The sequence below is a fragment of the Ictalurus punctatus genome, chromosome 23 (genome assembly GCF_001660625.3).
Source record: "Ictalurus punctatus breed USDA103 chromosome 23, Coco_2.0, whole genome shotgun sequence".
Lineage (NCBI taxonomy): Eukaryota > Metazoa > Chordata > Actinopteri > Siluriformes > Ictaluridae > Ictalurus > Ictalurus punctatus.
Genome location: NC_030438.2, coordinates 543,011 through 569,707, shown reverse-complemented (window position 1 = coordinate 569,707; position 26,697 = coordinate 543,011). Strand labels below are relative to the sequence as shown.

The 26,697-nt window shown below is 37.3% G+C and overlaps 2 protein-coding genes across 4 annotated transcripts in view; one reads left to right on the top strand and one right to left on the bottom strand.

Moving 5' to 3' along the window:
- Nucleotides 1-26,697, bottom strand: part of acad11 (acyl-CoA dehydrogenase family, member 11) — a 73,572-nt gene that overhangs the window by 14,857 nt on the left and 32,018 nt on the right. For 2 of the 3 annotated variants that reach the window (XR_001810316.2, XR_001810317.2), the window contains exons 16-19: nucleotides 26,207-26,278; nucleotides 23,223-23,377; nucleotides 22,746-22,862; nucleotides 18,062-18,171 (exon numbers count right to left, since the gene is read on the bottom strand). Coding sequence is in view for 1 of the 3 variants with exons in the window: in XM_017453426.3 (XP_017308915.1) it covers nucleotides 15,961-16,075; nucleotides 18,062-18,171; nucleotides 22,746-22,862; nucleotides 23,223-23,377; nucleotides 26,207-26,278 (569 nt within the window). In the remaining 2 variants the exon portion in view is untranslated. Of the gene's footprint in view, nucleotides 1-14,152; nucleotides 16,076-18,061; nucleotides 18,172-22,745; nucleotides 22,863-23,222; nucleotides 23,378-26,206; nucleotides 26,279-26,697 lie in introns of those variants that run through there. The other variant, XM_017453426.3, reaches the window with a different exon arrangement.
- si:dkey-12l12.1 (uncharacterized) lies at nucleotides 524-13,075 on the top strand. The gene is made up of 5 exons (XM_047150190.2): nucleotides 524-688; nucleotides 10,366-10,476; nucleotides 10,553-10,657; nucleotides 11,899-11,958; nucleotides 12,229-13,075. Exons 1-5 carry the CDS (start codon nucleotides 572-574, stop codon nucleotides 12,292-12,294), a joined length of 459 nt encoding a protein of 152 aa, XP_047006146.1. The 5' UTR covers nucleotides 524-571; the 3' UTR covers nucleotides 12,295-13,075.

Below are 26,697 nucleotides of genomic sequence, written 5' to 3'. Positions count from 1 at the left end.
CCTTTGCAATGTGTCTGGGTAAGTGTTTGGAATTCATCTTCCTACACACCCTCAAATAATAGCACAGTCCACTTCAAAGAAAACACTGCAAAGTCCCCACAAGTCTGGAATGTGGCTATTATGTGGATAGAACATGCAGCTGGTGAGGATCGCTCCTCCAAACCCCATCAAATGTTTGTGCCAGCCTTTTACATTCTGTGGGGAGGACATGAAGAATACAGCATACGAGCTGTAATCACTGTTTTGCTTTCAAGCAAAACCCTGGTTGACTCTGCCAGTTTCTTCAATTTGTGTCTGCATCATAAAATAAAAAGCATGTCTGACATTCTGGGCACGTCTTTATGCTATATGCTGTGTAACGGAATACCTGAGGTCAGAGCAATATGTGTATATGTGCCTGTCTGAGATTCTGCGTGTGTGTGTGTGTGTGTGTGTGTGTTTTGTATTGCCTCTCCTCCTTGTCTCCCATCTGGTCTCCATTAGAGCTGGGAGTATAAAACACAGAGAGAAAACTGTAGAGCAGACAGTCTTCCATACTTATTCTCTCTCACAAACACACTCTCTTGTAGCAATGAATACAGTATTGTGGGTTTTTCTGCTGTGTATGCCAGGCTACCTGATAACACACACTCTAGACTGTGCAGACGGGGGCATGGATTGCGACAGTGGCCTGGGTGAAGGGGTAAAGGTAAGGGCTTTTTATACATTTTGAGATTTCACTCTCATCTACACGTAAATGTGTGGATGCAATAAAGTATTAGTAAAACGGTATCATGTCATTCTGTATTTGATCATGTTTATTACTAAACTTCTGTAACTGAAAAATATGGTAAAACAAGGTATACTCCTGATCTCATACCTAAATTTATTTGTAGGTAGCAGTAAGTCGAAAAAAAAAAGCCATCGCCACAGTGGGATTTTTGGCAAAAAAAAATTAAGCTTTCAAATTCTTAGACAATTCATATACCAGTGGGAAACAGTAAAACCTAATATATTAGCTATGAAAAGTTGTATTTGGAAATGCATACCTATAAAATGTATCTAAAGAGAAATACCTTACCGGTGTAGTTGAACCATGCATACCATTTGGAATAGTCGTATATCCTAAGCACTTTTGCATACCATCAAAAGTTTAATAAAAAATATTCTTAGGAATATCATATGACACAGCATTGTCTCTAAGATATGTATAATATTTCCACATATTAAGGATACAGTATCATTAAACAGACATGAATTTCTAAGAATGCATATATAAATTCATCAAAAATATTCTGTGTATTGTAATTTTCTATTAGGAGACATCAAAACCTATGACAGAGAATGTTTGAAATGCATTGGCAATATTGCTTTTTTGGTGTCTAAGCCAATAAAGTTAAACTGAATTGAACCGACCACAACTATTTATTTCCGGCAAAAATGCATCACAGGGCCAAAGCGGAGCTTGTGGTCAGAACAGGGCAGAACATAAAAAGTTTAAGGTATCAGGAAAACATTTAAACATTAAAAGGACTAGTGATGACAAACATGGAGCCGAGGTGGGTCTCTCATGTCTCTCTGTCCTGCAGTGTCTGAAGCTCTACCAGCCTAGGTGACCAAAAAACAAAAAAAAACAACCCATGAATAGAACAGAATGGTGCCAACTTTCCTTGGCTTTTCCATGAGTCAGTGGTCTGTTAATGTTTCCACTCAGCATAATATCATGGTCCACCCACCACTTCTGTTTTTCAGAACATTGAGACAGGGTATGAGACAGTAGAACCCTCAAGTGAAAAACAAATTGTCTGATGGCTGAACAAACTTTGAAGTTGAACCATCTGTTTGGGTAAATGCTGTATCTACAGTCATGTGAAAAAATAAGTACACCCCATGGAAATTTTTTTTTTTTTTTTTTTTTTACATAATTTGGACAAGCAAACATGTGATCCTCTTTGAAGTTTGATCCTCTTTAGTGCCTGTTAATAAAGGTGATACACTCTATCAAATGACACATACAACTGACATTTTGCAGTAATTTTCACAATTTAAATGAACAAAAAAACAGATCAGTCACATGGAAAAAGTAAGTACACCCGTACATTTAACACACCTTCATCATAAAATAAGAATAGGGTGTTCAATATTGGGTGCCAGTGATCGGAACCTGCTTAGGGAGTGCAGTTGGAACCTTATTTCTGGTCTAATTAAACCTCTCACATCTAGTCTCTGGTGTTTCCTTTGTAATGGAGGTGTGTGGTTACATGATGCCAAGATCTAAAAAGTTCTACAAGGCCTTCAGAAAAATGGTTGTGGATGCCTATGGGTCTGGGAAAGGATTTAAAAAGATCTCCAAATTATTTTAAATTCATTATTTCACTGTAAGGAAAATCATCTACAAGTGGCACAGATTTCAAATGACTGCCAATTTGTACAGGAATGGCCGTCCCAGTAAATTCAGCCCTAGAACAGATGGTCTAATGCAAAAAGAAGTCTCCAAGAACCTCAAAATTGAATCACGGGATCTGCTAGTAAGTCTCCCAATGTTTGGTGTGCAAGTGTATGATTCTACAATCAGGACGAGATTTGCTGTCTAAAAAGAACATTAGGGCAAGAATACAGTTTGCCAATGAGCATATTTTCAAAGGCCAGGCGTTTTGGAATAATGTGCTCTGGACTGACAAATCAAAGATTGAGTTGTTTGGCCACAGTAACAGCAGACATATTTGGCGCTGACTAGCTTTATACCCAGATCGCTGAATGTAATTGGCCACTTCCGTCAACGTCCTGGATGATGGACAGCCTGATCGATGAATAGCGGTACCCTAATGATTGACAGAGATAGAGGAGCACAGCCGCAACCAATAGAAAAAAAGGAAGAGGAGAGAAAGCAACAGAAAAACCGACACACAACCTTCCCACAATAACGGGGTACGTAATACCCCCACCGCTAAGACGAGACGTCCAGCATAATGTTAATATACACACAAAAAAAACCCCACATATATATATATATATATATATATATATTTTAATTATAAAACCCATTCATAACAATGGGTAAGACCGAGGAATACAGCTATGATGTGCAGCAAAAGGTTGTTGAGCGTCACAAAATGGAAAGTGTCTAAGAAAATAGCACAAGCATTGAAAATGCCCATTTCCACCATCAGGGCAACAATAATTAAGAAGTTCCAGTCAACTGGAAATGTTATGAATCAACCTGGAATTGGACGTGTGACTATATCGTCTCCATGCACTGTGAAGAGGACGGTTCGAGTGGACAAAACATCTCCAAGGATCACAGCGGGAGAACTGCAGAAGTTAGTCGTGTCTTGGGGTCAGAAAGTCTCCAAAACTACAATCCGAACTCACCTACATCACCACAAGTTGTTTGGAAGGATTTCAAGAAAAAAGCCTCTACTCTCATCCAACAACAAACTCGAGCATCTTCAGTTTGCCAGACACTACTGGAATTTCAAATGGGATCGGGTTCTATGGTCAGAGGAAACCAAAATAGAGCTTTTGGGCAATAAACACCAGAGGTGGTTTTGGTGCACACAGAGAAGTAGCAATATGGAAAAGCCACATGTCCATGGTTCCACAGCTCTTTAAAGTTTTGTGGCTGTTTTTCTGCCTCTGGTCTTGGACATTTTGTTAGGATACATGGCATCATGGACTCCATGAAAGCCTGACTGCCTCTCCGCCAGAAATCTTAAAATGGACAGTGGTTGGATCTTCCAGCAAGACAATAATCCAAAACAAAATCAACACAATTTTTTTATTTTGTGGTTTACGGACCACAAAATCAAGGTCCTGCCATGGTCGTCCCAGTCCCATAGAAACCTGTGAAACCCATAGAAAACCTGTGGGGTGAACTGATAGAAGATTCCACCAGCGTGGACCTCGAAATTTGAAGAATATGGAGAGATTCTGTATGGGAAAATGGTCTCAGACCCATTGCCATATATTCTCCAACCTCATCAGGCATTATAGGAGAAGACTCAAGCTGTTATATTGGCAAAGTATTGCACAATGTATAGACTAAAAGGGTGCTAATAATTGTTGCACACCTATATTTAACAAAGATATCATTTTTTTGGTTAAACCTGTGTTTTGTTTGCAATTGTTTGATATCCATGAGATCGGAGTATGTTTGTGAATTTTTTTTAACCAAAGATCAAAAGATTAAACAATAAAGACAAATTTTCACAGCCTTCTTTGCTCATATTTACCAAGGGTGCCAATATTAGTGGAGGGCACTGTACATGTGACACAAAAGGTTAGAGAATTATGAGTGTAAACTATTACTGGATATGAGGCAGAGCCAATATACACCTCAAAATGCTGTAATGCAAGCAACAAAGCTAAAGCTTCTTTCTCAATCGTTGAGTAGTTATATTGGTGTGGGTTAAATTTCTTAGAGAAATAACAAATTGAATGATCAATTCCTTCCAATTCCTCCTGAAGAAGAACAGCACCTACTACAAATGTGCTTGCATCCACCTCTAGTTGGAAAGGTAGTGAAAAGTTAGTAGCAGACATCACTGGAGAACTACATAGCAAACCCTTACTAGTATCTGGCATTTTGACATTCTGACTCTCTAGGGACCAAAAAATAATTTTGCAGGGCTAAGTAAGTCTGTCAGAGGCTTTACAACTGAAGAAAAATTCTTACAAAAGCTTCTGTAATAACCCGCCTTTCCTAGTGCAGGAAACTGCTTAATAGCTCTTTGCCTACACAGGGCGGACTTGACCCTCCCCCACCTGCTTACCCAAATGTGTCACTGTAGCCTTAACAAATTCCCATTTGGCCAAATTCGGGGTTAAAGACACATCCACAAGTCATTGAAAAACAGTAGCTATTACGGACATGTGTTCAGACCAAGTGGAGGAGTAGTGCTGCATAATTGGGGTCGCACCATTAACATTAATGTCATGGTACAGCACGTCTGTCTGTGTAGGCACATCACCAAACGAATATGGGCAGGAACAGGATATGACATCATCCATCAAAACCAGGCAGACTATCTTTTTAAGTTGTTTTTATAATCTTTTTAAGTTGTTTTTAAAAAAAAATAATTTTATATCAGCTTGACAGCCATCAGCAGTACACTTCTCTAGAGCTGTTCTAGTTTTTTTTTTTTTGTTTTTTTTTTTGTAAAGCCACAGTCTCTGCAACAAAACAAACTTGTATGCAGAGTAAAAGCAGAAGGGTATGTAGACACCATGGAGTCCTGTAACTAACCTGAAGATATGCAAATTCCTGGGCCTAGTCCTTTACTTTGGCCTAATAAAGTCATCAAGAGTTTGAGATTTGAGGAGAAAGAATAAGCTACATAATTTTCCATTCCAAACCTCCGTCCTGGCATTCACAGATTTGAGGCAATATTTTATATCCTGTACAAGAGCCATGTCAAAGATGATGAGCAGAATGACCAGCTAAAAGGCACCACTGGCTACGATTGGCTCTTTTATGTGAAGCCCACCAGGAAGCAGCTCTTATTGACATGCAGGGTATAACACCAGCCTCACCAAAACCTGGTCATTGATGAAAGAATGGCAGCCAAAAGATCTAGAATTGTGGATTTTGGGAGTTGTAAAGCCATAAGTTCAGCATGTCTGAGCCAGTGGCGGCTGCAGCTTTCAGAGACATGTCACGGGTGGCAGAGAAGAGGCCATGCTATCCAGTGACAATTCAACAGCTCAAGAGAGACAAAGCCTCAGCTGGGAGAAAACACTGTGTACTGTCTTCAAAGGAAGAAGTATAGCAAGACTATTTACAAATGCAGGTCTTGTGATGTGTTCTTGTGTACTATAATGGACCATCTTTGTTTCACTGAGTTGGGATAATGTCAAGGACAGCCAAACTCAATGATGTGCACTAGACTCTGACTCATGATTTTTTTTTTATTCAGGTTTTTTGCACATTTGTTCATGTTTTGCATATACTAGTTTAAATTTTGCACTTTCATAATTGTTGTAAAGTTATTTTTGCCTCCTAAAATCATCCCACGTCTATGTCATAGGAGGTGGAAACAGAACCTTCTGCATGCCTATATTACATATGTGACAGGCTCTGGTGCTGATTTCAGTAAAGACTAAATCAGATGAGTAAGTTTCAAACTTTTTATTTGTGAAATTGCACATTTTGTAGCTAAGAGTTTCAAGTATCATTTTGTGACATTTGGATATATTTTGTTGTGTATTTTGTTGGTGGTTTATGCCATCTGGAGATGTTCTATTTGTGTAATAAGCACATCTTCATGATTTCTTAACATTTGCATTATGGAAACTACATCCTTTACTTAAAGCCATCAATGATGCATTTATAAAAGTTAGTAATTGTATTATAGCTCACAATAAGTATTTATAAGACACACAACTATCAACAACAATATAAAATAATTCACTTATTGGACAGAAATAGATCTGTATTACTAATCAGTCAACTATAATATAATAACATAAAAATGATTTTATGAATACATACAAATTTTATGAATACATTAATGGAACCATAAGACTGACTAACTAATATTTATAAATTGGTATACAATGCATTATGAGCATGGGCACTGAAAAATCAAGTGTATCATTTATAAGTAATTATAATAATATAAATGTAGCTATAACTGTTGTTATAACCAAGTATAGGTCTTTATGTTTCGTTATAAATGTGTTTATAGAGCAGTAATACGTGCTTATAAATAATTATAAATGGGGCTATAATTCATTATAAGCATGGGCTTCATAGAAAGTGTTACCATAATAGGCAACACATGCCCACAGATGAAAGACTGCGCTGCTCCAGTGTCACGCAACACCTGGATTTCCATTTGATCATCATCAAGTTTACCACTGAAAGATACAAAACCTTTCAACAGGAAGGGTTGATATACAGGGTCAATCTGAGACCCATGAACTGTTTTCACAAACACAATGAGCTTTGATGTTTGAACCTTGTTTCTTTTCTTTAGTACCAAGCAATCTGCAATTACATGACCAAACTTGTGACAGTAGAAACATTCACATCTTTCTCTGGCCTGTTCTACTCTGCTTTTAACTGGAGCGATTTGCATGAGAAAAACCGCGGGACTTTTTCTGTCACAGCCGGTAGTACTAAAAAAATGTGTTAACACAAATTCATCAGCTAATACTGCAGCTGTAGCCAATTTTGTGACTTTCTGCTCATTTAAATGACGATGCATTCAGGCAAACACTTTGAAATCTTTAAGGAACATTAATTCCTGTGAAGAAGAAAAAATATCAACCTTACTCAAAACACACCACTTATCGAATAACATTCCTTTTTCACATGCAAACTCAACAAACGTCTGGTTACTACCCTTCTTATGACTTCTAAACTTCTGTCTGTAAGCTTCCGGTATTAACTCATACACATGTAAAAATTGTTGCTTTCACCTTCTCATAATAGAAGCTATCTTCCATAGACAAGGTAAAGAACACTTTCATCGCCTTCCACATGAGCCGACATTTTAACAACAATCACCATACATCCTTTGGCCAGTTCAATGAAACAGAAACTCTCTCAAATACCCCCCCATAAATGTCCACTTCCGTCTTTCTGAATAATGGCACCAGTTGAATGTTTTTACTTACATCAAAAGCACAACCACACACTGGTGCCTCTTTAGACACTGATTCATAAGTGAACTAGCCAGTGGGTACAGACAAGGACTTCCCCATTCTATCTCCAACTGGCTCAGTTGCACTTCTTTGTCAGCTTGAATATCAATCCTACGAACTTCGAGCCGCAGATCATCAGCTTTTTGAACTTGTGCTCTCTCCTCCGCTTCCATGCGGAGTCGGTAGGCACAAATCTTTAGTTGTGGCTCCCCTCTAGAAACCAGCGTGGTCGGAGAAAATCGCTCAAATGGGAGCAAACCTACTCTGGCTTCGGCATCAGCCTCCACATTGGCAAGCCTGGTCCCTTCATCTCCCGCCTTAGTGTTTTCACATGGTTGCACATCCTCATTAATTTATTCTGCTTTGCTAGTCTCTGCAGGCAGAGCTAGAACTTGTAATTCCAAAAGTTTGTCTAAAACAACAATTTTAAATTTCCTTTCCAATAATTGCTGACTAACAGCGATGTGGAAGTGGTCAGCTATTGACAATAGTGCATCCTTATGACATTTCTCACAAATATCTAGGGATGGGTTTTCAATAAAGCTGAGCACATTAGCAGACATCATAATGCTTACAAAACACTAACAATTGGTAGGAACACACACACACAGAGCCACTAACCTAAGCACTAACCTCTGTACTCCATGTACACATGTATTAGTCCATAACAGCGTCCTCAAAGTCACTGGAAAAACTATCCTGGAACCAGGAACTTTCCCAATAACGAGAACAGAATCCTGGACAAGCCCCCACGTTATGTTACACCCCCTAAGCTGGCCTAAAGGTCTAATGAGGGAGACGTAGACATAAAATTGAAAGAACTTTCCAGATTAGAGTATTATCACTCTGAACACCGGCTGCTGATAAACTGATACAAGGAAATCAAAGTAAATGCTGGAAAAGTGTAACAACTTATTTAGCGCAAAGAAGAAAATCAAAGGGAAAATAAGTATACATACAATATTCATAAGGTAGTAATTAAAACAAAATGAAACACAGGGAAAAGGAACACAAGCGGTGTTAAACCAAAGAAAATAACAAAACCAAAACACATGTAAATAGTCCCCTCCTCCCCTCTGTAATCTAACTGGAACTGAAAGGAAATAACTAAACATCTTCAGCATGCAACATGCCTTGACTACCATTACTCCCGCTACCAAACCAAAATTACATGGGGTGTAATTTACCGATTGTATTTACCTAACCTAGTGTATTTAACATCAACGGACTCTACATGTAATATGTAAGTCACGTGATGTATTTCCCTGTTCGCTTCTCCTCAGTCTGGTGTAGCACGAACTACAGGAAAGATGTCCACCAACTCCACACATGAAAGTAAATAACAGGAATAACAGCCATAAATAGCCAAAGCCAAGAAAAACTCATTTACAAAAGTTACTAATAAACAAATAAACACAGGAAACGGAAAAAATACACCCACAGAGTAAACAAAAGAGAATAGCGATCTAGCAACAGGATCAACAACTCAGAAAAGAACAACCTCTTCTTCCGGGTCTTTATACTTGGGTCACTGGATGCAACTGGCTACTTCCGTCAACGTCATGGATGATGGATAGCCTGATCAACCAATGGCAGTACCCTAATAAGCGACAGAGATAGAGGAGCAAAGATGGAGCAAAAATTTCAGCAAGCCGATGTCATGGACCGGTGTTATTTCTGCTAAAGGGGGCAATATTAGCTTCTGAGGCCACCTGAAATGTACTTACTTTTTCCACACAAGAATATCACATGTATTTATATTTCTGTTGAATAAATGATTGAAAAATAATTTTTTCCTTGTGGTTTACTTCAAGTATTTCAACTTTATTAATAGGCACTGATTCAAACATGATCAAATAATCGCTTGTACAAATATGTAAAAAAAAAATAAAATAAATAAAAATAATAATAAAAAAAATGTAAAAAGCCAACAATTTCCATGAGGTGTACTTATTTTTTCACGACTGTATTTTTTTTTATATATATATATCTGTTAGAAGGCCTGACATATATTATGAAGTTATGTATGATAATCACCAAAGTGCAGCATTTCTTAGTGCTCAATCTGATCAAGATAGATTTATTACATTTCATTTAATAGCTGCTTCTATCCAACATTATTATGGGGATATAATAATGTGCTATTTATTTATCTATAATTATCTTTCTTCACTTCAATTAAATGAGGGTAATAAAACACCAAGTGTATTCTTGTTTGGTGTAAATTTTAAGGAAAACAAACAAACAAAAAAACCTTACTTTTTAATGTACTGGGGGATGTGGGAGTGTGGGAGGAGGGTATTAGGCAGAAGAACACCTATCATCCTTGAATGTTAAATTTCATAATATTTAAGAGCCTATCTGATGGTTTTTAAACAAAGATTTTTAAAGAATTTCTTATAACCCTAATACATTGAATAAACCACCTTGACATGAACATGACGTTTAGCACATTTAGAGCTATACCTACTGATTTATGGTACATTTAACAAATCTAACTCTACTGTTATTTGATTTGAATGGATGCTTACACCATGTGATAACTACTTTGGCATAATTACACCAAACCAACATACTCATGAGCAAAGATTTTGGTATATGCGTATTGGTAAAATTGTTTGAGAATGATGAGATATGGCTCTACTGTCTTTAGTTTATACAATGTTTGCATGTTTTCTCTAAAAGAAACATGGTAGCTAAAAGTAACCATGAGATAAAAATAACCTGTATTTATTTCAGTTAAGGTTTTTGAGGCAGACAAACTCAGACCATGAGAGAGGAGCTCATCAGAGCCAAGCCAACCTACCAGGAGCCTTTACAGCCAAGGGTTTCCCCAACACTCTAATTCAGGTGTGTGTTTGTTTGTGTGTGCATCTGAAATAAAAAAGATGAACATCTATTATACTGTTTTTTTTTACTGTTTCAGGCTGACAGATCAAGGCGTCATCTGAACAGAAGACCAGTGCCTCTTAGGTCACGAGTGGGCAGTTATTCACTGCTCAATCACAAAACACAAAACAGTCCTCTGCAAGTATGTATCTATGGCAATGAACCCAAATATGATCCTAAACGTTACCTTTTACTCTAACCGTTAATTCATCAGTAGGTACCATATTATCATCAAGAGATCTGTGGAAAAAAATGCCTAGTCAGATGCATAAGAAAATCCAATCACCGAGACCTTTAATCTAAATATCTGCAGAAATCAAAGGCACAGTGAGACACAAGAAAATGCTCACATTTTAATGGGTATGGCTTAAACTTGCCAATTGTTATGAAAAGACACTTGGACAGGAAGTAAACGCAGGAGTAATGTCTTTATTTAGACTTAAGGCAACACCCAAGGAGGGGGGAAACAAGGTCTAAACATAAAACTAGAACTGAAGCATGAAGCACAAAACTTAAAACCAGACTATGACTTGAAACACTCGTTTAACTCAGGCATGAACACTCATTTAACTCAGGCAGGAAACACTCATCTAACTATGGCATCAAACTCTCATTTAACCATGGCATGAACTAAGGAACAAGACAGGACATGGAACTTTACCGCGTGGCGCCATTACACCCATCAGTCTTTATTAGTCTATACTCTAATACCGCGTGACGTGCACACCAACTCGAGGGGTTTAAATAACCAGTCACAATTACCCCTGAATACAGACAGCTGGGACCAATCATGACACACCCTCGAATATCAACCAATACCTGAACTGGAAGAGAACCAAAACAAAAGGCACGTGTCCATAGGAAACAGACTTAGCGTTCATGTGCACTTCGAACACGTGCTTTCCCAGTGCTCGTGCACGTTGTCTCCACAGCTACCTCTGCCGGCGAGATCGTGACACCAATGATAACATGAGCATGAGATAGGGGTTTATATAGCAAGATTTTCACAACTGGGAAATGGAAAATGCATCCACAACAAATAGTACTTGGCTGAGGGTGCTCTCAGTTGGCTGGGATGGTGTTTCTCAGATGTAGAGTCTCACTGTCCTACAGATATATAGAGCTAATGTGTTATGTGGTAGCAGAAATGTCTTTCTGGGAACAGGAAATGAGCATCCTTTGCTATGGTAAACAGATGAGGTTGTGCAGAATAATTTCATCGGAACGTTTTTATTTCAGTTCACTGAGGTTAATAAAAAAAAAAAAACACTCCGCATATCTCTTTCAGCATGTCATGTATAAATGTTGACGTGCCAAATTTATTTTTTGGATATTTCTTTCTTTGGATATTTCAAATTTATTTTTTGGATATTTCTGTTACAGGTTGTGAGAGCTCGAAGGCATGCTGGGGTTGCTGCTGATCCGGCCATGCCTTCTAGAATGGTAGAAGCAACACTTTATTCATCACACATACAAATACATTCTATTATATTTCACAACACTTACCAATCATGAACTGAAATGGTGGTGTAAAAGAATCTGTTAGATCTGTCTAGACCTATGACCATAAACATAACCCTAGTTACTTACAGCAACAGTATGTGATTGAATAATTTTCTGTTTTAAGAGGAAGCTCACAGAACACATGGACTTGCAGTTAAAATATAGAAACAGAAATGACTACACAACTGAACGTGAATATTACTGTTTTAGACAGTGAAGCAGAGGCCCAGAAGTGTGACCAGGAAGAAGAACACAAAAGTTGCAGTCTGCTCATGAGACGGGATGTTCGTAGGGAGAAAGTCAAAAGAATCCAAAGGCAAATATAGGGATGCATATATTTAGATAATCTATATTTTGTCCATCTGTTCACTTATGTGCTTCATTTAAGGTGTTTCTTGATGGTTTTTTATGCTTTAAAGTCATTAAAAAATAGTGGAGATGTTGAGTAAAAGTCAGTTTTTGCTCTAATATGGCTTTTATAAGATTTATTGTATGCAAATCTTTAAGGCTTTGTCCAAGGTAAAGCCTGATTTGGACAAATTCACTGTAATCCTTAAGGTATTATTGTGTATATTGTTTGGAAAATGCCAGCAACCAACTGATAAAATGGTAAAATACAAGAAAACACAAACATTCATACAGAAAAACACAGCATTTATAGGACACTGGAAGAGATCAAGTACTCAATTACTCTTTTATAGTGCATACGTTTTTTTTTGTTTGTTTGTTTTTGCAGAATTTGGGCCTACTGATCCACAAACGCAGGAGATATTTTCTGTAGAACATTTTGTATTTGTAAATCAAGCCATCAGAATAAGTGCTACTCAAACCTCCATAATGTCAGGTTGTAGTAATCAAATACCCTGCTTAAAACATTTATTCCTGTATATTTAAATGAAAGTGTTTCTAAAACCTTTATAAAAAAAAAGATTCTTTGTGTTTTTAATATACTAAATGGTGCAGCTCTATATAAAGTACTTTTCAAGAATATTTTCTGGTCTGGTGTCAGATTCTGACTTTAATCACTGCTGATTAAACATTCATTATATCAAACAAACTTCAAATAGTGAGCGATGTCTTGTATTAAAGTAGCCAAACATTCGGTGCTCAATTGTGTTAACTCAAGAGAAAGTAATTTAGTGAGAGAGAGAGAGAGAGAGAGAGAGAGAGAGAGAGAGAGAGAGAGAGAGAGAGAGAGAGAGAGAGAGAGACCAAATCAGACAAAATAAATAAGCAAAGAACTATTTAAATGGTTCTCCAGCTACACATGACATCACTTACCTCTTAACCCGAATTGACTCATGACTTTGTGTGAGTAAAATTTGGGCAAACATATGTACTGTCCGAAGATCTCTCTCTCTCTCTCTCTCTCTCTCTCTCTCTCTCTCTCTCTCTCTCTCTCACACACACACTGTATTTACATTTTTGTGGAGCATTTTCACTGATGCATATTCCTTAGTGGAACTAATGCTACACTAACACATAACCCTAAGCTCTGTTATGCTTGGCTCTTTTTATTTTAAATAAAATGCACTTGTTTTTGTGCAAAAGACCAGCTAATAAAATATATATACTGAAAATAAACAGTTCACAAATTTATGTCAATTTAAAAAAAAAAAAAATTTGGTAAGCTAATGCATCTCAATACTATTTTTATGGAATCATTCAATTGACTTGTACTATGCACCTGTACCTTTTACTAAGGCTAATTTAATTAATTTTTTTTTTTTTTTTAAATAAATGCTGCAATTCTTGCACATAGGGACAATTCTTCATAGGGACCTCAAAAATTTATGCACATTTCTACCACTATGAGGACTTAGGTTCCACATACTTTCATTTCATGAACTTCATATTCTTTTTTACTTTAATTTTCCTTTAATTTCCATTTATTTCTCATTTATTTGAGAGTCAGGTTAATCTAAAGTGACTTACAGGTATGGCAGGATACAGTCCAAGCACATAGCAGTTAAGGGTTAAGATCTTACCTGAGGGTCTAACAGTGGTTTTCTGGCAGATGTACTTTCTCACAACATCCTGCTAACCAGCACAGAACATTAACTAATGAGCTTTACTTTTCCAGAGATTCAGCATGCAATTATAGATTTAAAGAGAGCTTTATATTCTAAAACAATTCAATTATTATTTTTATTTTTATTCACAGTTTTTGAGTCATCAGTGATCTGAAAAGGACCGGTTACATATTTATTTCTATAAGCACATCACATTTGCACAGTTGCGGAATCTGTTTATTATCACAAGATTTTATACTGTAATATTTATATTGGTTGTATTGATCAACACTGTAGGCTTTTCATTAGGCTATTCTAGTATTGGTAAATGTAAAATGATGCATTGATTGTTTTTCAACAAAGGATCAAAAGGTTATAATCACAAAAAAACTCTGCTCTCATGGATATCAAACAACTGATTTCAAGGTGTTGATTTGGCCACCAAATTCCCCAAATCTCAATCTGATAGAGCATCTGTGGGATGTGCTGGACAAACAAGTTCGATCCATAGAGGCACCAACTAGCAACCTATAAGACTTAAAGGATCTGCTGTTAACATCTTGGGGCCAGATACCACAGCACACCTTCAGAGGTCTTGTGGAGTCCATGCTTTGACAGGTCAGAACTGTTTTGGGGGCACAAGGGGGACCTACACAATATTAGGCAATTGGTTTTAATGTTATGGCTGATTGGTCTATATACACACACACTCACACACACACACACACACACACACACACACACACACACACACACACACACTCACTATCCACTTTAATAGGAACATCTGCACATTCATGCAGTTATCTGATCAGACAATCAGGTGGTCGCTGCGCAATGCAAAAAAATAAAATAAAATAAATCATGCAGATACAGGTCCAGAGCTTCAGTTAATGCTTACATAAAAAACATCGGAATGAAGAAAGTGTGACCTCTGTGACTTTGATCATGGCATGGTTGTTGGTGCCAGATGGGCTAGCTTCAGTAGGTCAGAAACTACTGATCTCCAAGGAATTTCACACACAACTGTCTTTAGAGTTTTCACAGAATGGTGAAAGCATTGCGTGAGCAACAGTGTCTGTGGAAATGCCTTGCTGATAAGAGAGATCAGAGGAAAATGGCCAGATTAGTTTGAGTTGCCAGTAAGGATATAGTAACTCATATAATCACTCTTTATAACTGTGGTTATAAACACAACAGAACAACACAACAGCAGAAGACCACACCGTGTTCCACTTCTGTCAGCCAAGAGCAAGAATGTGAGGCTATCACAGAGTTGCGAAACTGGTCAGTTAAAGAATGGAAAAAGTTCAGGTGATTTATTTATTTTTTTTCCCTAATCTTCAACTGTCCAGTTTAAATGGTTAACGTATCAGAGATCACATTCTTTCCCCATTCTGATGTTTGATGTGAACATTAATTAAAGCTCTTGACTTGTATCTGCATGATTTTATGCATTGTGCTAATGCCACATGATTGACTTTTTTTTTTCTTTTTTAGAATTTTCAAATATTTAAAATAAAGAAAGTAAATTTTCAATATCTTGAATATTTAATATTTCAGAGTCTGTACTCTTTCTAGGGCCCTATTTAAATGTAAGCAAGTTTGGGATATTGATCATGTTTACTTCGTTGCACAAATGGTCAGATTTTCTTCACACCTAATCTCTTCTATTGTTCAGACAACACTCCGTTGTGGTCAATAATATAAATTTGTAATGAAAATTTTTGTATTTAATTTGAAAAGAATGTAAAATAGAAGCATTTTCTCTTGCTTCTGTTGGGGCCCACTGTATCTGCATTATCATTACAATGCTTTAAGCCAATATGAATAAATTACTTATATTAGTAAAGAATTATGAATTTTATGCTGAGTAATATAATTTGACTAAAGTGAATTAAGTTTTCATAAGTTTTCAGTAGTGGTTAGTTTAAAGTTTAGCGGGAATTCGTTTGAGCTGATCCCTGAGCTCCATTAGGGCGATGGAGGACAGATGAACCTCGTCAGGACCATCAGCTAGACGCAGAGTTCGTGCATATGTATACCTACACACAAACACATAACCTTAGTGTGTAATTTACACATTTTAACTATACATCTGACACAACAAAACCATTTCTCTTGTGCCACACAATACTGACAATGTACAAAAATAACTGCATAAAATAAACACACAGCAGACCTCATTTATTAAGCTGGACAGGAACGGATTAACTTGTAATTTGCTCTGTAGGATCGTTTTCACAAGAATGGTATTCATGAAAATCTTCAGAAAAACATTTGTATTCTACTCATGCTTCTGAGTGTGTGTAAATTTATGCATAAGAATACTAACTAATGTAAACCCTGATTGATTGGTTTATATAATTTGCATGGATTACTGCACTTCTATATATGGAATATACTGTTGATTTTAAATTGCTCACTCTTCATACATTTACAGCATCTAGCAAACACCCTTATCCAGAGCCACTTACAGAGGTGCTTTGGAGTTTCTACCAAAAACACATCCTCATCCAGAAAATTTTGTGAAAACCAATCCTTTTATATTACTGGCATTAATTAAAGAATATGAAAAATAAAGAAACACAAACCCATAAATTAAGACAAATAAAAGCAGTCATTCAATAATGACAAAAAAAATGTCACTGTATAAACAGAGGATCGGACGGTCTGTCTGTGCAAAACTGTAAGCAGTAAACAAACACCTCGACTGACAGAAGCTGGCTTTTAAATTGGTTCTATTTGCCATGACATGCACTTTTAATGCTTTGCAACACTTCCAGAAGTTTGGCAAAGACACTTTAAACAATTTTGAAATTGCAGTTTCTCTGTGTGCAATGCTCTGTGTCCATAATTGCCTATGTACATTGTAGGTCTTTTTTTCTCCATTTTCTTGTCACCTCACTTTACTTCACACCTAATTCAACTTTTCTGTAATTTGTCTCTAAATGTTGACTTTCTGAGGTGCTGTTACACTGCTAAATATGTTTCCTGGCATAGATGTGCGCCAAAATAACTTCCACTTCTTCCTTCTCTTTCATAGTTTATAGTCATTCGTACATCCAGTCCGCTCTGAGCTTCACATTTTATGGAGTCTTGGTGGTGTCACTACATGCAAATGACCTGTGTCGGGAATGTGCTTTGCACTTTATAGGTGATCAACATGCACAAGAAAGTTTGAAGAAAATCAGCAATTATAAAACTTGTAAATCTGGTGGAAATTTTTTGATCAGTTTGGCTTACGCAAACATTTACACACAACTTTAGTAAGAGATTGATAAAATAGGCCCAATTATTCAAATTTTAAACTCAAGCTACCTTTCCCCTAACAAAATTCTCTCATAACAACTTCTTTTTAGAAGAATAATTAATGTAAGTGGCAAAATTATTGATGTTATGCTCTGGGGCATTTTGCATGTGAGGGGTATACTCACTTTTGTGAGATACTGTATTTATTGACAGAGACTTCAAAGCACTTCTGTAAGTGGCTGTGGGTAAGAGTGTCTGCTAAATGCTATAATTGTGAAGCTTGAAAAGCTTTGGTAAGCCACAAACAAATATTTATGAAATCAAAACATGAAAACTGTACAAATTTCCTTTTAAGAACGCTATAAAAAAACACATGAAAATATTTATTTACAGTCATTGTCTAAAGAAGTAAACCTACTAAAACCAACTAGACCTACACTAAATATCTGTACACTAAATTACAGATTAAAAAATATATACTAAAAACAAAATCGAAAATGAATAATGGACAGCATTGCTGCCAGTGTAGCCACTACCTATCCTGTAATGCTTTAGCTTTAGCTAACTTTATTAAAATACACTGCCCTACCCTAGTGTCAATTGTTTGAGAGACTAGTCAACTTTTTGAACATACAATTAATGTGTTAAATTTTTCCCCTTCATATCTTGCTTCATTCTGGTAAATTATAGCAAATTCTGGTAAAGTGGCATGCTAGACCATTAGTGAAACTTTAATACCACCAAAAACATCTGAGAGATCTTTAGACCTTCCTACTCACATCTGTGCAAGGGGGAAGTCATCAGATACTCCTGCACCCCCGTGGACCTGAATGGCACAGTCCACCACCTTACAAGCCATCCTGCCAGCTGCTACCTTTATCATTGCAATCTACAGGAGACAATGTGAGGAACACACACACACACAACCGATGACATTAATGTGGTCTTTGTTGTCTTTTGGCTGCAAACATGTATGAAAATGTTGGAGGAGGTAGACTGTGTATATGATTTTAAAGGAATATTCCAGTTTGCTTAGGTTTATACTGCAACTATAAAACTAATATACCCAACAAGTAAGAGAATTTTATAGGTGCCAGTTTATCAAAGTGAAAACTCAATGTCAGCATCACACAGTCACCTCAAACCATGTTGAGTTGTTTAGTATCTCGAACAGACGCACTTATGTGATGTCTGGCACTGAATGACACATTTATAGAAATGGACAACAGGAGCTTCCAAACAGAACAAAAGAAAAAGTGTTACTCCTACTGATTGAGAGTTTGAATCCAAGCAATGTCACAGCCATCTAAGACCAGAAATTTGAGAACACATAACTGACAGTGCTCTTTGGGTGGGAGGGGTGGTATTACTCTTTCTCCACTGTCAATCACAGTGACACTAACCAATCGAGGGTGTCTGTTAAATCATGTATGCAGAAGAGAGCAATTAGCACTCCCTTGGTTTCAGTTGAGCTATTTCTTTAATATGCCCAAGCCTGAAGATTTTACTAAGAAGTGCTTTCAAGTTGTGTGTTCGTGGAACATAGCGTGGATATAAAGGGTCTACACACCCCTGTTTAAATTGGAGGTTTTTGTAAAGTACAAAAATGAAACCAAGACAAATCATGTCAGATCTTTTTCCACCTTTAATTTGATATAGCAAACAACAAACTTCAAATGAAAGAAAAATAGAAACATTTTAGGGGAAAGAAGAAGAAGAAGAAAAACAACTTACAATAACCTGGTTGGACACCCATAAACTAATACTTTGTTAAAGAAACTTTTGCTAGTAATACAACATTCAGTATTTTGGGGGAAGAATCTCTCAACTTAGCACATCTTGATTTGGCAATTTTATTCTACTCTCCCTTGTAAAAATGCCATAGATATATCAAACTGTTAGGGAATCTGTGCACTGCCCTCTTCAAATCATTCCACAGGTTTTCAATATGATTTAGATAGGGGCTCTGGGCCATTCCAAAACTGTCATCATCTTCTGAAGTTGTTCCTTTGTTGAATTTGATTTGTGCTTTGAGTTGTTGCTGGAAAGTGAAAATTTTCTTCCTCTTCAGCTGTCTAACAGTAGACTACAGGTTTTGTGCCAAAATAGATTGGTATTTGGAGCTATAAATGATTCCCTTCTTCTTGACTACAGCTCCAGTCCAAGCTGAAGAGAAGCAGCCCCATAGCATGATGCTGCTACCACCAGGCTTCACCATGGGTGTGGTGTTCTTTAAGTCATAAGATAAATCTTGTTTGTTCACCAAACATATCTTATAGAATTATGCCCAGAAAGTTCTACCTTGGTTCATCAGTCCATAAAACTTTTTGATACATGATTTTGGCAAAATTTAGGCAGGCTTGGGTGTTTTTCTTCTTGTGAGAAAGGTCTAGCCCCCCTACCCTATAGCCAAGATATGTGACGAATACAAGAGACTGTCACATGACCAATACTTGCAGGATATTCCTGCAGCTCCTATAATGTTGCCGTAGGTCTCTTGGCAGCCTCTGTGATAAGTTTTCTTCCAGTCCTTTCATCAATGTTTTGGAAATTCTTTTGTACTTGGAGGATAGGTAAGGATTCTAAGTAAACAGGCAGCAACAAAACCACAGAAACCTGGACCAAACGTTACACAAGAACTCCACTTAGTTTGCCACAGAAACCATAAAACAATGGACCCTCACTCAGCAGACACTGAGGAGCCGACATAATCACTGCCTGTTTGAGTCTGCCTAATCCCAGATATTCTGTGAACAATAGGACCAGTGTTAGATACACTCATGCCCAAGTGCTGAACCCTGTCAGTCATGGAAATGCCATTTAGGCTGTTGGCCAAGAGATGATGGTTCACCCAACAGGATGGTAAAAGCTGAAAACTGCAGAAAAAGGTGACTCACCCAGAGAAGCCTTTTTGTTCTCTCACCCAGGTACAGAAAGGCCCCAACTTGTTCATAGATTCCACAGACTGCATCAGAACACTCCATATAGTCTACAGGGACAATGACTGTGCATACATATAATGAATTCCCTTATAATCCGTTATAAGTCCAGAAGAAAACATGGATGAAAACAGGTGATTGCGGTTTAAAAATTTTTTTAAAAAGCCACAAGGCTGCTACTGTTTGTTTGATTTTTAGCATGCATTATTATGGTATTACTATTAGAACTGTATTTAACAACAATTAATATATGTATTGTTTGGGATGTATGTGCTTGTGGACTGATTCTCTGAAGGACATTCAGATAGAATGTTGTTACATGCATGTGTTAATATTTGGGACCAAAGTTTGATCCACATGTAATGAAAAAGTGTGAAACCACATGACTGCAGAGACAATGTTTGTCTTAACGTATGATTAACGTCATAGGCAGAGAATACGGCTTACACTCTGCCCTAAGACAATGTTTCACTGGAGGAAATATTTTGGGGTTGGACTAGCCAGAAAGGGTTAAACCCCTATGACACCAGTCTTTTTTAGAATCATGTTTCTCGTTCTCTTCGACCAACACCTTCAGAGAGTTCTCCAACAATCAACATCTTCGAGGAGTCCTCATCAACTCACAGCAACAGATTGGTCTCTCAAGACGACACTCTTAAAACCAACCAGACCGCTGACAAATACACATTGCCGTGACTCCATTCTAGATGATGCAACGAGGAGAATCTCCAGGAAACTGAAATGACAACTCAAAAGCAAGTACAGTACCTCAAGTACCTCGCTGAACTGGTGCATTTAAATAAGTTTAAAGCCCTTCTAAAATGAAGTGAAGGTCAAATTAAAAAGTTGATGGTTTGTTCAGGTCATGGCCTGTGAAATAGCATAGAGTGCTTGGGATTTAATTCAAAGCCTTTTTCACCCTTGTTTGTTTGTATGTGTGTGTGTGTGTGTGTGTGTGTGTGTGTGTGTGCATTAGATTAGTTTCTGTGTAGTAGAATAGTTGAATAATGTCTCGTCTGTTTTTAAAGACCCGTGTCTTTATCTGCTTTACAGTTTGCTGTCTTGAGCTGCCGATTTTGTTACTATGCTCTTGATATAGTGTTTTCACTATATTTTGGATATTATTGCTGGTAATATCTAATGCATAATTAATAAATGCACTAATTTCAACTTATCACTGGACGAATAATTGACCAGAAATATTAAACTGGGAAAATTTCCCCTTCCGAGCTGATCTGCTAGTCTCTCCTACATATTTTAGTGGAGAATACAGGCAACTTAACCTAAATAGCTAACTTCCCTTACATATAATGGTGGGGAATGCAGGCAGCGTAATCTAAAATAGCTCATTTTCTCTACATTCTCCTCTCCGGATCAGTACCTTTCAACAATGACATTTTTGTAAACTCTTTGTGGACCACGGCTTCAGCAGTTGGATGAAACTAAGAAGATGCAAAGAAAATCATACATAAAATGCTGATCTTTATTTGGGGTTAATCAGAATCACGTAACTGATGACAGGTGTATGATAAATTCATTTGAGCATGAGTTTGAATGCAATAAGTTAATTCTGAGCACACTCACATGCCCCATTATAAAAGAGTATGCACACTTAGGCAAACAGGTTATTTTAAGTTTGTTTCTTTTTTTCTAAAACATTTCTGTTTGTTTTTCACTTGAATTTTGTTGGTTGCTATATCACATTAAAGGTGGAAAAAGATCTGAAATGGTTGTTGTTGGTTTCATTTTGTACATAACAAAAACTTGCACTTTTACACGCCGGGATGTTTTATCTGCATCTATTGATAAGCTTATTGGACAGTATATCATTACAGATAATAACAGGATACTGAGCCAAATTATTATAGTTACTTTACGACTGTAATAAATAGATCAGCACAAGCTCACACTCTACAAGCTACAATTTATTCAATTTTGTTGTACTTGTACAATGACAATAAAGATATTCTATTTTGGTCTGCAGTGACTACAACCAGCAACATGGCCAGGACAACATGGCCAAAGGCCCAGTGAGACATTACTGTGTGAAAATACAGGGGGAATTTACCCACAGTGCAGTTTCACAGGACCAAAAATAATGGATTTTATTTTTAGTCTTAGATTTTTTTCCCCAGATTAGGTGTTGGGACAATGTAGGGCAAGCTAGTTAGCAAAAGCTAGCTGCATTACAGGATAACTAGTGGCTACACTAGCAGCAGTGTTGTCCAGTATTCATTTTGGATTTTGGTTTTATTATTAGTATTTTTTAAAGTGAATCTTTAAGTATATGTATAGTAGGTTTAGACTGCAACTAAATAGTTTAATCTACTTCTATTTTTTAGTGTTCTGAAAAACAAACGTACATTTTTCCATGGTTTAATTTCACAAATATTCAATACTGGACTCCCAAAGCTTATCCAACCCCCCAATTATGGCATTTGGCAGAAACCCTTATCCAGACCAAGATTTAAAGAAGTGCTTCGACTGTGTTAGTGAGTTAACGGAATATAACTGAGTGTGTTACCTGTTTCCTTGCAGCCTTGTTCCCCTGTGTGTCAAGTATATAAGCTGCATGAAGAGCTAGTAGACGCACCTGCTCAATAGCAATGCGACACTCTGCTATCCAATGAGCCACCACCTCCTATGGTCCAAATATAAACACAATCATTTTACACATGAGGCAGCAGCAGCCTTTTACAGAAAAGGCTATTATTACATTTAACTCTAGGTGTCAGTAATTACTAGTGAAAGCCAATTCTAACCATTAATTATTTATGAGAGTCCTAAGCACACAGTGTCACATGAACATTTGCTTGATCTGTGACCATGATGTAAAACCACAGCAAAGTGTTAACATACAGTTTGCTATCCGTAAAATAAGGACCTCTAATGCCAACTGTAATAAAAATAATTTATTATAAATGTGTGTTACCAATTGTATTAATATGGTAGTAGTTCCATTTCTGTATAAAAACGTGTATGCCTATAGAAAGAAACATACATGTTGGTACAGTTTTTTGCCAAAGGTGCTTCTGCTACCAGATCTTTGGCACAGCAGCTCCAGTGCCTGCTCTGCCAGTCCAACTGCCCTCATGCAGTGGTGCAGTCTACCCGGGCCTAGCCGGCCTTGAGCTATCTCAAACCCCCGACCCTCACCTGCAAAGAGCAATACTGAGAGTTACAAACACTACCTAAAACATACTTCCAAATGGCCACATCCTGTAAAACATGTAAATAAATTGCAGAAAGCACATTTTAAATGCACAAAGCCTTGCAAATGTATCCAACCCCTTTAAAAGTCATCAGATCTGTCTAGATTACATTCACCTTTTTGTTTATAACCACTCCTGTGTTGCTTTGGCCTTGTGTTTGGGACAACCGTCTTGCTGAAAGCTGAAGTTTCTTCCAAGCTTTAGTTTGTTTTTAGAAGACTGAACAGGTAATATCTTGTAATATCCCTCTGTATTTTGCTCCATCCATGCTCCTTTCAATTTTGACAAGAAGACCAGGTTCCGAGGATGAAAAGGGCCCCCAGAGTTTGATTCTGTCCCTACAATGACGTTTGGTGGTGGTAGTGTTAATTGAGGTATGGGCTACGCTTTGAAACTTTCCCAAATAGAATATTTTGATTTTGGTCTCATCACACCAAAAAAAAGCCCCACCTCTTCAATGTGTCACTATTGTGCTTTCATGTGGCTCTTCTTAAGCAATGGTTTCTTTCTAGCCACCCTCCTATGCAGTCCTCAATTATGGAGAGGTCTTGAAATGGTTGTCTGGTGCACTTTCGCTCTCAGCCAATGTAATCTGTTACTGCTTCCGAGTGACTGTTGGCCTCACTGTGGCCTTGTTTAGGTAGGGTTTGGATGGTGTGATGCAGTCTTCACGTCCTCATTATTGATCCAACAGTGCTTACTGTGATGTCTTACCTCTTAAGCGACCGGAAACCGTTCATTTTCATTGAGAGCTAGCAACTTCCAGCGAAATGAGCAACAGCAATTGCTGGAGACTAGATGTGGGCATGTCCAGCGACACAACAAAGTTGAGCAAAGTTTAACTTTATGCAAATTTGGAGCAACTTGGTACAGCAACTACCAATGGGTGTGAAGACAGTAGAGAGCACTTGATGCATTGCCTCCCATGCTCACTAGCAGAAGTAGCACCATTGCAGCAATCGCCAAATAGCTACACCAGGATTCTGCTCGATTGCAACATAAAATGAGTGTGTTTCATTATTATTATTGTTTTTATTATTTTGCTTTAAACGTGCAAAGGCCATAAACTAAGCTAAGCTAACTGTTGCTCGCGCTTTTCCTGCAGATAGATGGCCGTAATGGCAAAGACCACACACTGCTTCTCCTTCATCTCATAGGACACAATGCATATAAAGTGGTGAATTTTATATACAAATGCTCTCCCTCCAGAACGTTTCATTTTAGCAGAAAGAAAACTGGTTTGTTGCCAAACGTGGAATGCTACTGGCACCACCCGTGTTACTATGGAAATATATTTACTGAAAGAAATGTTGACACCTTCAATACTTATTTCCCCCACTGCAATTATGTTGGCTTGAGAAAATATTATGTTGTTGGGTTGAGAAGGCCAACATACTGCTTTATAAGATTATTATTATTATTATTATTATTATTATTATTATTATGTTGGCTTGAGAAAGCAAACATACTGTTTTGCTTTATAAGCTTATTATTATTATTATCGTATTGGGATGCTGTCTGGCTCCAAAAGTATTGGGATGCTGTCGAGCTCCAAAACACCCTAGCAACAGCCTAGCAACCACCCACAACACAGTAACAACCACCCCTAACACCCTAGCAACCACTCAGAACACCCTAGCAATCGCCTAGCAACCACCTAGAACACCCAAGCAACCTTCTAGCAACCACCCAGAATACCCTAGCAACTGCCTAGGAACCACCCAGAAAAGTATTGGGATGCTATCTGGCTCCAAAAGTATTGGGACACCATCTAGCTCGAAAACACCCTAGCAACAACCCCAACAAACTAGCAAATGCCTACTGACCACCCAGAACACCCTAGCAACCGTCTAGCAACCACCCATCACACCCCAGCAACTTGTTTTCTCAAGCCAACGTCAAAGTTTACCGTGATGAACTTAACTATCTAGTTAAACTTACTACTCTTCTCTTCTCTTTTTTCTTCTGAGACAAAAATGTCTGATCTATTGGCGTTCTAACTAGTCCTAGAGCTTTAAAGCTACAAACACCAAAATCAGGTCAAACCTTCAGACTGTTCTATATCTTTGCTAACTGATCGGACTTACGGTTTTCCTAAAAATGATGATGAAAAATCCCCAAAAATTCCATTCACTTACAGCGACAGAATGTTCAGAGCCTGTTTATGATTTCAAACTCCAACTATCAAAACTCACACCCACCTGCCTGCACACGGCCTGAAGCCGCTCTTCTCTCCCTCTCACTCTGCCAATGTACCTGTAACAGAGACTCTCACTTCATCTAGCTATCTATCTATATCAATATATCATTCATCTATCCATCTATCCAACTCTACAACTACTGGCACTCTATCTATCTCTCCATCTATCTATCTATCTATCTATCTATCTATCTATCTACAGTGATGTGAAAAAGTAAGAATGCTTCAAGTCGTTTCCCCAAATTCAACTGCAAATGCAACTTATAATGACAAGCATTCATTTTGTTGAACTATTTCCATTGCTTTTGTTTGATTTGATCACTGCAAACAGCTGAAAGTCTGTAAATTTTGACAAAATTTATTCAACAATGGGGGTTGAATAATTTTAATTCTATCTATCTAACTCTACAACTATTGGCACCATATCTATCTTATCTATGTAACTTTCATACTTGCTTTCTCAAGCCAACATCATGTTAATGTTTGTCAAATCATTGGGGGTTGAAGACATATATCAGGCAGTACTTTTGAGTTTAAATAATTTTTGCAAGCCAGTGTCTAAATTTGTCTCACCCAGAAGAATGTTGTTTGCAGGAACATGTACATTGTCAAAGTGTATCTCAAAATGGCCACCATGACATGCATCTGTAGAGATGTAAGAGGAGGAAAATAAAGATCACAAACACAGACACACAAATCAGCAGTACAAGTACACACTACTCTTTATCTTACTGCATGTACACAGCAAGGAGGTCCATGGATAAGACATGACAAAACATTCTCACAGCACGTGAGTTCAAGCAAGAGTTAATCTTTTCATCCTACAGGAAGTGTATATTATATAAAGTGTATATTATAAAGTGCAATTGTAAAATTTATCTTTATAGCAGCAATTAGGCAATATAAATAATTGTTACAATATTGATATTTAATAAACACAAACCCCTTCAAAATCTTAGAGACCTGTCATTTTTATACTTTTAGTTTAATTTACTATTTCACTGAAATAAGATGAGCATAATCTCTTCAATGTAAAGGTGATTTTTTTGTTAAAGAAGTGCATA